This window comes from Dendropsophus ebraccatus, chromosome 9 (assembly GCF_027789765.1).
Source record: "Dendropsophus ebraccatus isolate aDenEbr1 chromosome 9, aDenEbr1.pat, whole genome shotgun sequence".
Lineage (NCBI taxonomy): Eukaryota > Metazoa > Chordata > Amphibia > Anura > Hylidae > Dendropsophus > Dendropsophus ebraccatus.
In genome coordinates, this window is record NC_091462.1 from 64,136,606 (window position 1) to 64,151,731 (window position 15,126).

Consider the following 15,126-nt stretch of genomic DNA (forward strand, 5'->3'; position numbering starts at 1 on the left):
CCTTCATAAATGGCCAGTCATATACCAGGGGAGTTTGTTTTTTTTATACAAGGGGGGGGGGGGGGGGGGGGGGGGACAGCTCTCTTAGAACACCATTCACATAGGCAGGAGCGCATTGCTATGGCTATACTAAGGAAAATTAATCTGATTCACTCATCTCTATTTCCAGACATTGGCAAACACTGCTCGCTATCCCTCATCCTGTGGGGAGAACTTTTTGAGACTGGAATATCCCTTTAATGGCTTAAGGGGAAAAAAGCAGACAATCTTTATTTTCAAAGTAAAAAATATATAAGAACATTTTATCATAAATCATTATACAGGACTGACATCCAAGAAAAATCTCTCCTTCTTATCCGTTTTAGTTCCTTTTCTTCACACTTTTTGAGAGGAGAATAATCAGAAAGAAAAGGATTTTGACTTTCTGTTGCCTTACATAGATCTTCATCAGTCTTCATATCTTCATCCGAGTCCTCTTCTGACTTTTCACTTTCCAGGTCATCATCTTCACTATATTTCCCTGTACTATTTTAAACAATAGCAATATTAAGGACGTTAGCATATTTGCTAATAAAATCAAATGACAAAACTACAGCACAGTAGATTTACATATCATTAAATTTGCATCAACCAATCTTTAAAATGAAAAGTCTAGAGGGGTCCATATGAATCTTAAGGCGATGTAAAAGTATATAAAAAAATCTGTATAACAAATACATACAAACCAGATTTTTGAGGGTACCAATATTTTAAAAGTTTTAAGTCTCTTATTATTTATATAGGTGAAGAACATTTTGGGATTTTTTTTACTTTCTGTGGCTATCCTTCTTTCTGTTGCAATGTTTGCTTATTTGTTTTACACAATTCTACACAATTTATTTTTCTGCCCATGATTTTTCAATGCTTTCCCACTACCTTCTTATTTTAGTAGTCTGAATGCTTGTTTTTTAATCATTTATTGCATCCCTAACAGCTGTAGTTAACCACATTGGTTTTCTTCTATTTGTACTACTTTTATTCTCATAGGGTATGTATCATATGCTGTCTAAGGGCATTGTCCCAGCCTATGTCACAAAGGTCCTCTTAGGTTTGGGAAACTAGCCTTACTGAAGTTTAAGTTAACTAATGCAGACGCCTGTGCTTTGCTGAGATACCAACACTATCAACGCCTGAACAAGATCTCTGCACATGGCGCTGTATATCTATAAGACCACATGGATTTAATTGTTTGCATGTTCATACAGTGGTTAGTGAAAAGACCCATAGTTTCAACTATATAATAACGAATTAAACATGAAATTGTAATTTAACATAAGTTACCATTTGTTATGGTGGGAAATCAGCAAGGAATCCACAAACAAGGAGCACAAGATGGCTGCAGGTGGCAACACGTGAGCTGGAGTGTGAAGAAACTATGTGGATAAAAGAAACATCAATAAACACGTTTTCACTGGTTCAAAGCACACATCAGGTCTACAATTTGAATGTTGCAACAATTTATAATGTAGAGGTTTAAAGGGGTACTCCGGAGAAAGAAGTTTTTTAAATTAAATGTTGTCATAAAAATATACAGATTTGTAATTTACTTCTATTTAACCCCTTCATGCCAAAGGTCATTGGAGAGAGATCTAGGTAAAATTGAAGCAATGTTCCTCCTCGCCTTCTTAGAATCAGAACGCTTTTATTTTTCTCACCTACAGGGCTGGTTGGGGTGTCATTTATTGGTGTGATACTGGTATAAAAGAAAAATTTAATTGCTTTAATTTTTTTTCTTATATACTCACCAATCAGTTAAAAGATGCTTTATTAGGACAGTAAATGGATCAGCAAAAGGCGCTTTCCACAAAAATTAAAGAGCGACGGCCTTTTCACGTGTAAAATACTTCTTCTCGGCTCAGAGGGCAGAGAAGAAGCGTTTTACACGTGAAACGGCCGTTGCTCTTCAATTTTTGTGGAAAGCGCCTTTTGCTGACGCCTTTACTGTCCTAATAAAGCATCTTTTAACCGATAGTGGTGAGTGCCGCCTTCACTATATTTCTATTGCCAAGATATTGCTGGACTTGTTTAAGCAGAGCACCACAAGTGGTCAAGTGTTATTACATATGGGAGTGTCACGCTGAGGTCTTCATGTGGGTTCCTGTGCTGAGACGGTGCAGACAGTTTGCCTTCTGTATTATATATATTTCAATAGATCTGACAATTCTGTATGCTATGATCTATAATATGTTTATTTGTTTATATGTATATGTGTATATATATATATATATATATATATATATATATATATATATATATATATATTTATTTATTTCATACAAGTCCCACTGTTTAGGGGTCAGTGACAGGAGATGTTTTCCCGACTGACAAAGGTATAATAGTTACTTCTGTGAGGTCCAATTGGCGATCTGCGTAGCAAGGTGCCGATAACACTGATTAATTCTATGCAATGGGATGGAACTGAACAGTAGAAGCAATTTAACGATTGATATAAGTTAAATAAAATATTACAAAGCCCAAAAGTCCAAATCATCCCCACAATAGGGGAATTATAATCATAATTAAAAGCTATGGGTATTGTTATATTGTATTGTTTAGGGACCGACCTACAAGTGCATTGTCTAACACCGGAAAGGCCCCAAAATATGCAAAATGACATTATTTTCCCAATCTTACCCCATAATTAATATTTTGAGGGTTCTGTGCTATATTTTATGGTAGATTGAAAGGAGTGATTTTCAAGTAGAATTGTTGGGAAAAAAGGCCCTCTTAGCAGGCAGAGGTAAAAATTAAAACTCAAAAATTAAAAGAGCTCTGTCCTCATGCCCAAAATCCACTGTGTTCTTAACCCCTTTAAGAACACATTGGATTTTTGACAGAGCTACGGCAAAAAAAAACAAAAAAAAAAACAAACAAAAACAAATCAACCGGTGTCAGAAAGTTATATAGATTTGTAATTTACTTCTATTTAAAAAAAACTCAAGTCTTTCAGTACTTATCACCTAATGTATGTCCTGCATGAAGTCGTGTTTTCTTTTCAGTCTGACACAGTGCTCTCTGCTGCGACTTCTGTCTGAGACAGGGACTGTCCAGAGCAGGAAAGGTTTTCTTTGGGGGATTTGCTCCTGCTCTGGACAGTTCCTGTTAGAAACAAAGGTGGCAGCAGAGACGCAAAGAGCACTGTGTCAGACTGTAAAAAATACACCAGTTCCTGCAGGACATACAGAAGCTGATAAGTACTAAAAAAAAAGACTTAAATAGAAGTAATAACAAAAATTCAGATGCTATTCACGTTGTAAACTGCTGACCCTGTTAGACAGGAGACACGGTACATTTCATATATCTGATTGTGCTTCCAGAACATAGAAAAAAAATTTTTATTCTCCACTGAAAGGTTTCTGATTTTTGACATGCTGGAATACCTCCAAACTATCTTTGTCATGCCTGATCTGACCCTGCTTGACTGACAGTAAGCGGCAAACAAGGGAATGGGTGGGAAGGGAGGTATTGCTACAGCCTAGGAAGATTAGGAGTTTGTGAAAGCCTTTCTGACACTTTTCACTGAACAAAAGCATTTTTCTACAATCTGGAAGTGCAAAGAAATATATGAAAAGTAACAGTGTCTAGTTGACCTAACAGCTATCCAAGAGTGTCAGCAGTTTGCAACATGAATTCCATATAAAAGATTCACTTTAAGGCCATGTTCACACATTGTAAAATAAATAGGTAATACATAAAATATGTCCGGCCATATTTTTAATTTAATTTTGTGCTCAACTGAAGTTAAAGAGAAAAGCACGATTACTTACGGGTAATCTTGTTTTCAATAGCCCATGACAGCACCCCTGGAGAGGACCTCCCACCGCAGAACAGGAAACATGAGAATATAAAAGCTTGACACACCTCTCCAGCCTCAGTTCAAACAAAAGTACTCCAGCGGAGGTAATAATCAACATAGGTAACACAACACAATACTTTTAAACAATATTTCAGCAACGTCCGGCTATATAGGGCAGGGTATGCATGAGGGGTGCTGTCATGGGCTATTGAAAACAAGATTACCCGTAAGTAATCGTGCTTTTACCCCAACGCCCTATGACAGCACCCCTGGAGATTTAGAATAGAAACTAAATTATTAGGGGGGGACTACTGCTGACAGAACTTTTCTGCCGAAGGATAAATCAGAGATTGGCCTTAACTGTACCCTGTAGTGTCTAAAGAAGGTGTGAACAGAGCTCCAAGTGGCAGCTTTGCAAATTTGATCTAAGGTAGCTTCTGCCCTCTCTGCCCAGGATGTTGCCACTGATCTCGTGGAATGAGCTGTGAAGAATGGAGGGGGATCTTTATTCTTACTAGTGTAGGCTAGAGAGATTGACTGTTTAATCCATCTACTTACAGAAGCTTTAGAAGCTGCCTTACCCTTATTAGGTCCTGAAAACTGAACTAACAGGTTTTCAGCTGACCTAAAATCCTTTGTCTTGTCTAAATATTCAAGGAGACATCTCCTGACGTCCAGAGTATGGAAGGACGCCTGCTTCTGGTTTTTAGGGTTGTTACAGAATGACGGCAAAATAATCTCCTGATTTTTATGAAACTCAGATACCACCTTTGGGAGAAAGGTAGGAAGTGTTCTCATAACTACCCTGTCATCTAATATCTGGGTGTAAGGGGGATGTGCCGACAGAGCCTGTATTTCACCTACCAGTCTGGCAGTTGTTATTGCCAGGAGGAATGCCATTTTTAATGTGAGCAACCTAATTGGGATGTCTTCTAGGGGCTCAAAGGGAGTCATAGTTAGAGCCTCCAGGACTAGGTTCAAGTCCCAATGAGGCACCAATGTCTTCTTGGGTGGATTAAGACGAGAAGCAGCAGTTATGAATCTCTTTACTAGGGTATTTTCTGCCAGTTTAAAATTCAAAAAGGAGCTTAGGGCCGACACTTGTACCTTCAAGGTATTCGGGCTTAAGTTCATGTCCATACCAGCCTGTAGGAAGTTGAGCACCAGAGGGATATTGGGCTGGTCTAACGGATCCTGTTTACCTTTGGAAAACCTCAAAAAGGCACGCCAGACTCTAAAATAGATGTTTGTAGTCACATCCTTCCTGCTTGCCAGAAGTGTATTGATTACGCTGTCAGAGAACCCTCTTCTTTTTAGGATGACCCGCTCAGCATCCATAACGTCAAGTGCAGATTCGGGGTATCCGGGTGCTGTACTGGGCCCTGCGACAGCAGATCTTTGTTGTTCGGAAGTACCCATGGCTGTTGTACTGACATTTTCCTCAGGCAGGTTATCCATGGCCTTCTGGGCCAGAATGGAGCTACCAGCAATGTCATTGCTTTGTCTTCCCGAATCTTCCTGATGACCTTCGGGACCAGACGGAATGGTGGGAAGGCATAACCTTTTTCCCTCCCCCAGTCGAGGGAGAAGGCATCTACTTTCGTTGGATTGTCCAGGGGATTCAAGGAACAAAACCTGCTTAGTTTTTTGTTTCCTCTTGTTGCAAACAGGTCTATTGAAGGTGTGCCGAACCTCTTTAGTATTAGATGGAACACGTGATCGTTTAGTGACCACTCTGTCTGCTTTATCTGCACCCTGCTGAGAAAATCCGCAACCTTGTTTTCTTTTCCTCTCAGGTGTACTGCTGAGAGAGATGCCAAGTTTACTTCTGCAAAGGAAAAAATTTGAGAGGACAGATTAAAAAGTGTCTGGGATCTAGTGCCCCCCTGTCGATTCACATAAGACGCTGCCGTTGTGTTGTCTGAGTAGACTACCACATGTTTGTGTCTGACTTGAGCCTGGAAACATCCTAGGGCTAACTGTATTGCCAGTAATTCTTTGTAATTTGAAGAACTGTGCTTGGATTGTGGTGACCAGCGACCCTGGTGGTTTTGATTGTCCATGTGAGCCCCCCACCCCCACGGGCTGGCATCTGTTGTAATTCTTACTATTGGACGAGGGGACCAATGGATCCCTGAAGAGAGATTGTCCGGATTTAGCCAACAGCGAAGAGACAATCTGGCTTTTGAGGATAGAACAAGGGGCCGGTCTAGTGTGTCCTGGGTTCCTTTCCAGGATGTTAAGATGTTCTGTTGTAGATCCCTCGATTTGGACTGAGCCCATTTTACCGCCGGTATACAGGATGTCAGAAGTCCTAAGACAGACATTGCCTCTCTTAAGGATGGTCTGAATGTCCAGAATAACGCCTGCACTCTGTCCATGATTACCTGCTGCTTGACTTCCGGAAGGAAGGTCATCTGAAGTGTTGAGTCCAGCAGGTATCCTAGAAAAACGAAATGTGGTAGAGACAGAGCGGCTGGCACTACTACCTGCACAACCAGACTGCGATGTAACAGACAGGCAAGCTCTAAACTGGATAAAATATACGGCTAGTGGAGGTGCCCAGTGCCAAAGAAAAACAGTCCAGCAAGAATGGGGTAGAAAAATTGAGGCGGTCACTCACCACTTTAGATGCCGAAGGTACTTTATTAATCCAGACATGAACATAGCAGGGAAGGGGGAAGATGGAGGAGCGGGTGCAATCAGATCTGATTGCACCCGCTCCTCCATCTTCCCCCTTCCCTGCTATGTTCATGTCTGGATTAATAAAGTACCTTCGGCATCTAAAGTGGTGAGTGACCGCCTCAATTTTTCTACCCCATTCTATCCTAGAAAAACACAACTGGGAGACGGAATCAGGTTGGACTTTTTTAGGTTGATATTCCAGCCAAGCTGTCTTATTATAGCCGAAGCTTGTTGTATTTGGAGCGTCAAGGTCTGAGATGAGTCTGCCACTAGAAGGAAGTCGTCCAAGTATGGAATGATGACTATGTTCTTGGTCCTTATGAAGGCTGCCATATGAAGGCTACTACTTTTGTGAACACCCTTGGGGCTTGAGAGACCCCAAACGGGAGCGCTTTGTATTGGAAGTGGCACCACCGCCCCTTGATGTTTACTGCCAGCCTCAGATATTTTTGGTGTGAGGTATGGATAGGGACGTGATAGTACGCATCTTCTAAATCTATCGACGCCATCAGGCACCCTGGATAAAGAAGATGGATAGCTGATTTGAGAGTTTCCATACGAAATCTTTTGTATTTCAGGTGGACATTGAGTCCCTTTAGATTTATAATAACTCGATAAGTACCGTTCGGTTTCTTCACCAAGAACAGTGGGGAATAAAATCCCTTCCCCTGTTGATTCACAGGGACTGGGATTATCACATTTTTGTTTACTAAAGAACTTCTGTTTCTAATGCCGACTGTTTCTCTTGGTCTGACATTAATCTGGTGGGAAGATATCTGTCCGGGGGAAAGTTGTTGAACTCCAACAACAGACCCCAAGTTATGGTACTTAGAACCCAGGGACTGGAGGAAATTTCCTTCCAGGCTGGGACAAAATGAGACAGACGACCTCCCACCTGATGAATATCATTGTGACTCCTTGGGCTTGTCCCTTCCTGAGAAAAGGAAACCTTTCCCTTTTCCTGGGACCCTAAATTTTCTATTGGTGTCTTGTCTAGCACGAAAGGGCCTTTTAAATGGCTTCTTCCCCTGAGTGGACTCTTGGGCTCTTTGTTGCCCTGGGAACTGTTTTTTCTTCAGACGCTTTCTCCAGAAGAGAGTCCAGGACCGGCCCAAACAGTGATTCACCGTCACAAGGGATAGTACATAATTTGCCTTTTGACGCTATATCCCCTTTCCACGACTTCAGCCATACTGCTCGTCTAGCAGTCATTTTTAGCGAATCCACTGATGCATCCGCTAGAAAATCTGCAGCTTTGGAGAGAGTTGGTAAGTCTTCCAAAATTCTAGCTGGAGCCTTCTCCTTGATTAGTTGGGTTTTCAAATCTCCTAACCACAACCTTAAGGATCTAGCAACACATGTAGCCGCCACATTAGTTCTTAGGGCACTGGTGGAGGCCTCCCATGTTTTGCGGTTATAATGGTCCGCTTTGCGGTCCATCGGGTCCGGCAGTGACCCAAGGTCCTCAAAGGGCAGACTGTTTTTCTTGGCTATTTCGGCCACCGGGGCGTCCACTGCCGGAGCTTTCTCCCATGTTTTACAATCCTCTTCTTCGAAAGGATACTTCCTTTTAAAGAAGCGTGGAATAAAAAACTTCCTATCAGGGTTCTCCCACTCCTTCTTTATTAGTGACTTAATATTAGCATGGAGAGAAAACGTACGGATCTTTTTAGGTCCTAGACCTTCATATAAGGCATCTTCTGCTGACTTAGGCTGTGTGACTTCTTCTATGTTCATAGACTGTCTTATTGCCTTAATAAGCTGATCCGTATCTTCAGCAGGGCATAATGTATTACTAGCCGAAGAGCCTTCCTCCTCTTCTGCCTGCTGTTCTACTTCCCCTTCTTCTAAATCAACCCAGGTGACCGAAGGGACAGGGGTAGACTCTGTTTTGAGTGTCCGAGGGACCCGGTTGCTCCTGCTGGGGGGTCAGACTTAGATGACCCAGAGAAGCTTTAATCTCATCTCTCACCATCTGTTTAATGCTATTTGCCAGCACAGAGGATTCTTGAGCAACTAGCTTATCAACACATGCAGGGCAAACGGATCTATTATAATCTTCCTTAAGTTCCTTCCTGCATTCACCACACTCTCTGCGGCGATGTCTCTCTTTACTAGAGGACTTAGCACTTGCTGGTGACTTCTAAAATATAAACAGCAAGAAACACCCCAAAAACATAAGTGTAAATAAACAGGACCTCTCACCACTCCCAGGTCTTCACTGGTACCGGACTAGAGTTCTTTCTTTTTTCATGGCGTCCTTTGTCCCCTCCAGAAGGTTCAGACATCACTGCAGGAGGTGTACCAGGCAGACTTGTCAGCTGTAGTACGGGCCGGCTGATGGGGGTCTCAAGCCCCTGGACGCACGAGGCTACGGACGCCAGCTCCCGCTCCCGGGTTTCTAAAATAGCAGAGTCCTGGGCGTTCCGCCGGAAGTGACGCATCCCGGCCGGAAACGTCATCAGAGAGCGCAGGACGTCACTACGTCAGCGTGCACACGCACGCGTCCTGACGTCACACCCAGGGAAACCGGAAGCCGACACACACGGATGCCGGCGTTCCACCATGAGACCCCTCTACTCCACTGGAGATATCGCGCGGTCCCATAGTCCGGAGCGAGGTGGTCATCCGGCGAGCTCCCCCACCAGACTTCCAGGCTGCTCCCAGAAAGAGTCTTATGCCTGCAGGTAACCTCACTGTGCAATGCAGACGGAGGACCTGCGGCCTGCAAGGTGTCAAGATCTTCTTGCTCCCATAGAGGGAGCGTCTTCTCAGACCTCCCATCCGCACGGACAGGAAACCTGAACTGAGGCTGGAGAGGTGTGTCAAGCTTTTATATTCTCAGGTTTCCTGTCCTGCGGTGGGAGGTCCTCTCCAGGGGTTCTGTCATAGGGCGTTGGGGTAAATTGGACGTATAAAATAACATCTATAAATATGACCATCCATAACGAACATGTTGATTACTTACTGCCTGCTTTTGCAAAATACTGCTTTATCTGTCCATACATTGCTTTGTTTTCACTCAAAATTATGGCCGTGCTTAGCGGGGGGGGGGGGGGGGGGGGGGGGGGGCGGGGGGGGATCTGTTTGAGAACCTAGCCCTAGGGTGCTTCACATGCATCGGATTCGCAGCAGATTCCACACTGCAAGTTTGCAGCGAAATCCGCAGTGAATCCTTGTACTGTGAAGTTCAATACCCGCAGCGGTATTTTCATTCCACTGCGAGTATTGTAACCCGACCCGTTTAATCCCCGCTGCCCGGAGCCCACAGCATTCACAGTACAAGAATTTGCAGCGGATTTTGCTGCAAACTCGCAGCGTGAAATCCGCTGCGGATCCGGTACGTGTGAAGCTACCTTAAGAGTGTATTCAAGGGAACAAAAGAGTAAAGATTATACAAACCTCTTTAATGGCAAAAGAATGTTGAGTTTTGCCACCCATTAGAGCAGATTTCTCCAGTTGCCTCTCTGTCTCATTCTCCAATTGTTTTTGTTGCCGTTTCGTTTCCAACAACGTGAAGAAAGGTGTGAAAGGTAAACTATCTTCTGCTGCCAACTAAAAATAAAAGAAGAAAGCATTTGAGTGATATTCAATATAGTTTGGCATTAGAGACAAATATGTGTACTGGTTTTTACCACCATAAGAACGGAGTTGATTCTCGTCTTAGATAATGAGCCTCATTTTACAAATCTCATGTGTCACTCTGTACAGTAATAACTTAACCCCTTCCCCCAATATGACGTCCAGGGACGTCATGAAAAGCAGTGCCAGAACGCATCATGACGTCCTTGGACGTCATGCTTTCCCTGCCTCCCCCCACTGTCCCTATCCGAGATCGGGAAGCAGGAGGAGGCTGTGTCACACAGCCTCCTCTTGCTGCCACTGCCCAGAGGGGAGCTGCACCCCCCAGGGCAGGTAACCCCATAAACGCCGTGGTCATTGCGATCTATGGGAAGACATGATGTCTCCTCCTGCTGATCGGGCGCGGGAGGAGGCTGCGGCACATTGCCTCCTCCAGCCGCCACTGCTGTGATCCTCCCCGTGCTTCGCTCCCCCCTCCCCTCCATGATCCGGCTTCCTCCCCGTGCTCCGCTCCCTACCCCTTCCCGATCTGTCCCCATCCATGGTCCGGCCCCTCCCCGTGCTCCGCTGGCCCCGTTCAACCAGATCCGGCCCCCTCCATGGTCCTGCCCCTGCTCCGCTCGCGCCCCCCCCCCAACCCGTATCGGTCCCCGTGCACCGCCCCCCACCCTCTCACCGTGCTGCTTTCCCCCCTTCCCGAAGCCGCAGGAGCAATCCTGCAACTCCGGGGGTTTACCATAGTGACCCAGACGCTGCCTGGTGCGTCTGGGTCACTATGGTATATAACGATCAGGTCTCTGAGGCAGGGACCAGATCGTTTGAATGAGCTTTCAGCTGTATAGCTGACAGCTCATTCACTATATAATGCAGTGCAGCACACATCATGTGCTGTAATGCATTATATATACACCTGAAAAAGTAAAAAAAAAAAAAAAAAATACACATAAATTAAAATAAATAAATTAAAATAAAATCAATAAATATACACATTCCCTATCCCACTTTCTAAATGATCCCCAATAAAGTACACATATTTGGTATCACCGTGTCCGTAATGACCCCATCTATTAACCTGTTAAATTATACCCCCCGATTAATGCCTTAAAAAAAAAAAAAAAAAAAAAAAACGAACCAAAATGAAATTTTTTTGTTAATCCTGCCCCCTAAAGAATATAGAAAAAAGCTAGCAATACGACACATGTACCTAAAAGGTGTACCGCTATAAACGCCAGCTTATGCCGCAAAAAAAAAAATCCCTCACATTTAAATTTTAAAATATTACTGCTCTTACAATATGCAAGACACAAACAGTATTTATAGTATAAATGCCATTAACTATAACAAAAGTTATATAAAATGGATATCTCTGTAATCGTACCGACCTGAAGAATAACGATAACATGTCATATGTAACGTATAGTAAACGGCGTAGAAAAAAAAATGGTGAAAAACAGCTGCTAAATTGTCTTTTTTATTCGTACCACCTCATAAAAAAATTAAATATTGATCAGGGTGTCACATGTCCCCCCGAATGGTACCGATGGAAACGTCAACCCGTCTTACACAAATATTTTGGCACTGCAAGGCCTCTGTGACATTAAATAATGGCTAAAAAAAAAAAGAAGACTGAAATAAAGTAAGACCCCCAAAATACACAAGGCTTCTGTCATGTCTGCGCCCTGTGGAGTCAGGTGACGCACTGTGGCCACATATGGGTGATTTCTAGAAACACTAAAACATGGGGAATAAATAGTGAGTTCCATTTCTCAGTTAGTATTTGCTGTGTTATAGGAAAAAAAAATGCATTAAAATAGAATATCTGCCCAAAAAAAGAAAATTTTCAATTTCCCCTCTAACTTGCTTACATTTTTGCAAAAAAAACCTAAAGGGTTAATAAACTTATTAAACCTATTATAAACTTTGAATACTTTGAGGGGTGCAGTTTTTACAGTGGAGGGATTTATGCGGGTAACTAACATACAGGCCCCACAAATCCACTTCAGAACTGAACTGGTCCCTAATAAAATCTGAATTTGAAATTTTCCTGAAACTGGAGAGAGAAAAAAAAAAAATTGCTGCAAAATTTCAAAGCCCTCTAACATCCTAAAAAGTAAAAGGACGTTCACCAAATGATGTAATCATAAAGCAGACGTTTTAGATGTTGCAGTAATAATTAGTTTATGTTCAAATTTTTGCGCAAATGTTTTAAAAAAAAAAACAACAAAAAAAAACAGCTGAGTGTATCAACCAAAGTATACCAAAAACAATCTCAGAATAACCGCAATAGTTAAAAGAATCACAGATTTATCACTACATAAAGAGAGACAGGTCAGATTTGAAAAATAAGCCCTGGTCATTCAGGCCAAAACAGGCTGCGGAGGCAAGGGGTTAAACCGTACCCGTCGTTATAACTTTCTAAATCAACAGTAGATGTGCAAGTTTGTAATATACACTCATTTATTTTTTAGTTATCATGGAAAATACGGCACTTCCTGTGCTCTGACTTGCAAATTTTCTTATTTCACATCTACTGTTGATTTAGATTTTGAAAGTTATAATGACAGGTACACTTAAACTTTGGGATGCTTTTATTTATCAGAGTAAGATTTTTTTTTTTTTTTTTTCATGACACACTGTACTTTAGGTTAGTGGTTAATATTCAGTGTGTTTATTTAAAAACATTTTCAAGACAGATATTCATAAAACCAAAATGGTAGCAGCAAGTCACATTTATCATATTTCTGCTTTGTGACTACATAATGTGTTAAAAAAGGGTATTCTGGTAATAAGTGATACCCACCCCAGTTTCCCACCCCACCTTCCAACTCCTCCTGGTCCCTTGCTGCTTGTCTCCTCTCTCTGCTTCAGAGAGGAGAGACTGATGCAGTGCCTGATCTGATCTCCCCTCAGAAGTAGGAGAAGAAATTAACAGGGATCGTAAAGATCATAATGGTAGCTGTGTGGATTGGGGTAGGTAACTATCACTTCCCCAATGTCCTATTGGCCTAACAATGGATTCTGTCTCTCCACCCTGTGAGAGCCGCAGGACAATGATATTTTTACGCTTAAATGTATGATACAGAGTGTATTAATGAATCACGATCATACCATTCTGGCCAAAGAGAGTTTAACCCCTTAACGACCGGGCCAATTTAGATTTTTGCGTTTTTTTTCCTCCTTGTGCTTAAAAGGCCATAGCACTTGCATTTTTCCACCGAGAAACCCACATGAGCCCTTATTTTTTGCGCCACCAATTGTACTTTGCAATGACAGGCTGAATTTATTGTTATATATGTTCCTCAAGTCGTGACGATTAAAACTATATGTAACATGTATAACTTTTATATTATGTGATGGCCTGTAAAAAAAATTCAAACCATTGTTAACAAATATATGTTCCTTAAAATCGTTTAATTACTATGCCTATAGTGCTTTTATCCTTTGGTCTATGGGGCTGTGTGAGGTGTCATTTTTTACCTTGATTGCGCATATGCAAGTTTTTGATCACTTTTTATTACAATTTTTCTGGATTTGATGCAACCAAAAATGTTTGAGCTAATACTGTTTACCGTGCAGGTTTAGGAATGTGATAAATTAATAGTATGGGCGATTACGCACGTGGCGATAGCAAAAATGTTTATTTGTTTACTTTTATTTATTACATGGGAAAATTTCATGGGAAAAGGGGGGTGATTCAGACTTATTAGGGAAGGGGGATTTTTTATTATCACTTTTTATTATTATTATTATTATTATTATTATTTTATTTTTTTATTATTATTATTATTTTATTTACTTTAACACTTATACTAAAAGCCCCACTGGGGGACTTCTAGTATAAGCACTCTGATCTCTCATTGAGATCTATGCTGTATAGTAATACAGCATAGATCAATGAGATAGGCACTCGTTTGCTTTCGGCGGCTGCAGCCGAAAGCATCCGAGTGCAGAGCTGGGATCAGCGCCATCTTGGCGGAGACCCCGGCAGGCAACAGACACTGAGATCGCTCTCCGCCACTAGATACCAGCGGTCGGCTGCAGCTAGTAATCGGATGCAGCTGTCAACTTTGACAGCTGCATCTGATTACTTGATTAGCGGGCACCGTTGGTTGCTAGGGGCAACTAAGACAATTCTACTTTACACCAGTTTGATAAATCTCCCCCTTAGGGTTTTCACAAAGGGTTTGGAAACACTCTCTTATTCTACCGTAGGAGCGAAGCAACTAACAAGCAATATGACAGCATCCATAGAACTTTTCATAAATGGACAGTTCCTAGAGGTGTTGATCCAGATTCTCCTTCAACTCCGCAAATTCTGAACTTTGTACAGAAAGGATTTGATAATGGCCTTAGACCAAGCTTTATTCGTGAACAAATTGCTGTTATGTCAGCGGTTTTAGGTATCAGATTGCTGCAAATTCAAGAAAACAGTTTTCCAAAGCTATTGAAAGGATAAGGCCTCCCCTTAGTATATCAGTTTCAGCCTGTCTGTTCTTAGACAACTTTGTTGTCACTCTTTTGAACCACTAGAGGAAATAGAAATCAGATTCCTAACTCTCAAGGTCACTTTTCTCTAGGCTATAGTAACAGCTAAGAGGGTTGGAGAACTACAAGCGCTAGGATGTACGGAGCCTTATACAGTGGTGCCTTGGATTACAAGCATAATTCGTTCTGGGACCCAGCTTGTAATCCAAATCCACTCTTAAACCAAAGCAAATTTTCCCACTAGAAATCATAGAAATGCAGACAATTGGTTCCACACCTCAAAAATAAATACTTATTATTCTGAACAACATGTAAAACTAATGAAACAAACATTCAGAAACAGCAGAATGTGTGATATTATAAGTTACTGTACAGTAATGGAGAGGATGGGAAACACAAGAGCGGACAGAGACTGCAGGGAGCATAAAGGAATGAGCAGGACAGATGTGGGCACATAAATGCAGTGCTCACTGTCCAGGGAGAGAGGGGTTACAGCTATGGAGAGAATACCTCCACAGTTCTCTCCTCTGATGCAAGCC

The 15,126-nt window shown here is 42.1% G+C and overlaps 1 protein-coding gene across 2 annotated transcripts in view; it reads right to left on the bottom strand.

Annotated features, from left to right (window-relative positions):
* Positions 1 to 244: 244 nt before the first annotated feature.
* WDR75 (WD repeat domain 75) overlaps positions 245 to 15,126 on the bottom strand; it is an 85,529-nt gene continuing 70,647 nt past the window's right edge. For both annotated transcript variants that reach the window (XM_069983542.1, XM_069983543.1), the window contains exons 19-21: positions 9,923 to 10,075; positions 1,321 to 1,412; positions 245 to 525 (exon numbers count right to left, since the gene is read on the bottom strand). In XM_069983542.1, the coding sequence (XP_069839643.1) occupies positions 306 to 525; positions 1,321 to 1,412; positions 9,923 to 10,075 (465 nt within the window). In that variant the 3' untranslated portion in view covers positions 245 to 305. The remainder of the gene's footprint in view (positions 526 to 1,320; positions 1,413 to 9,922; positions 10,076 to 15,126) is intronic.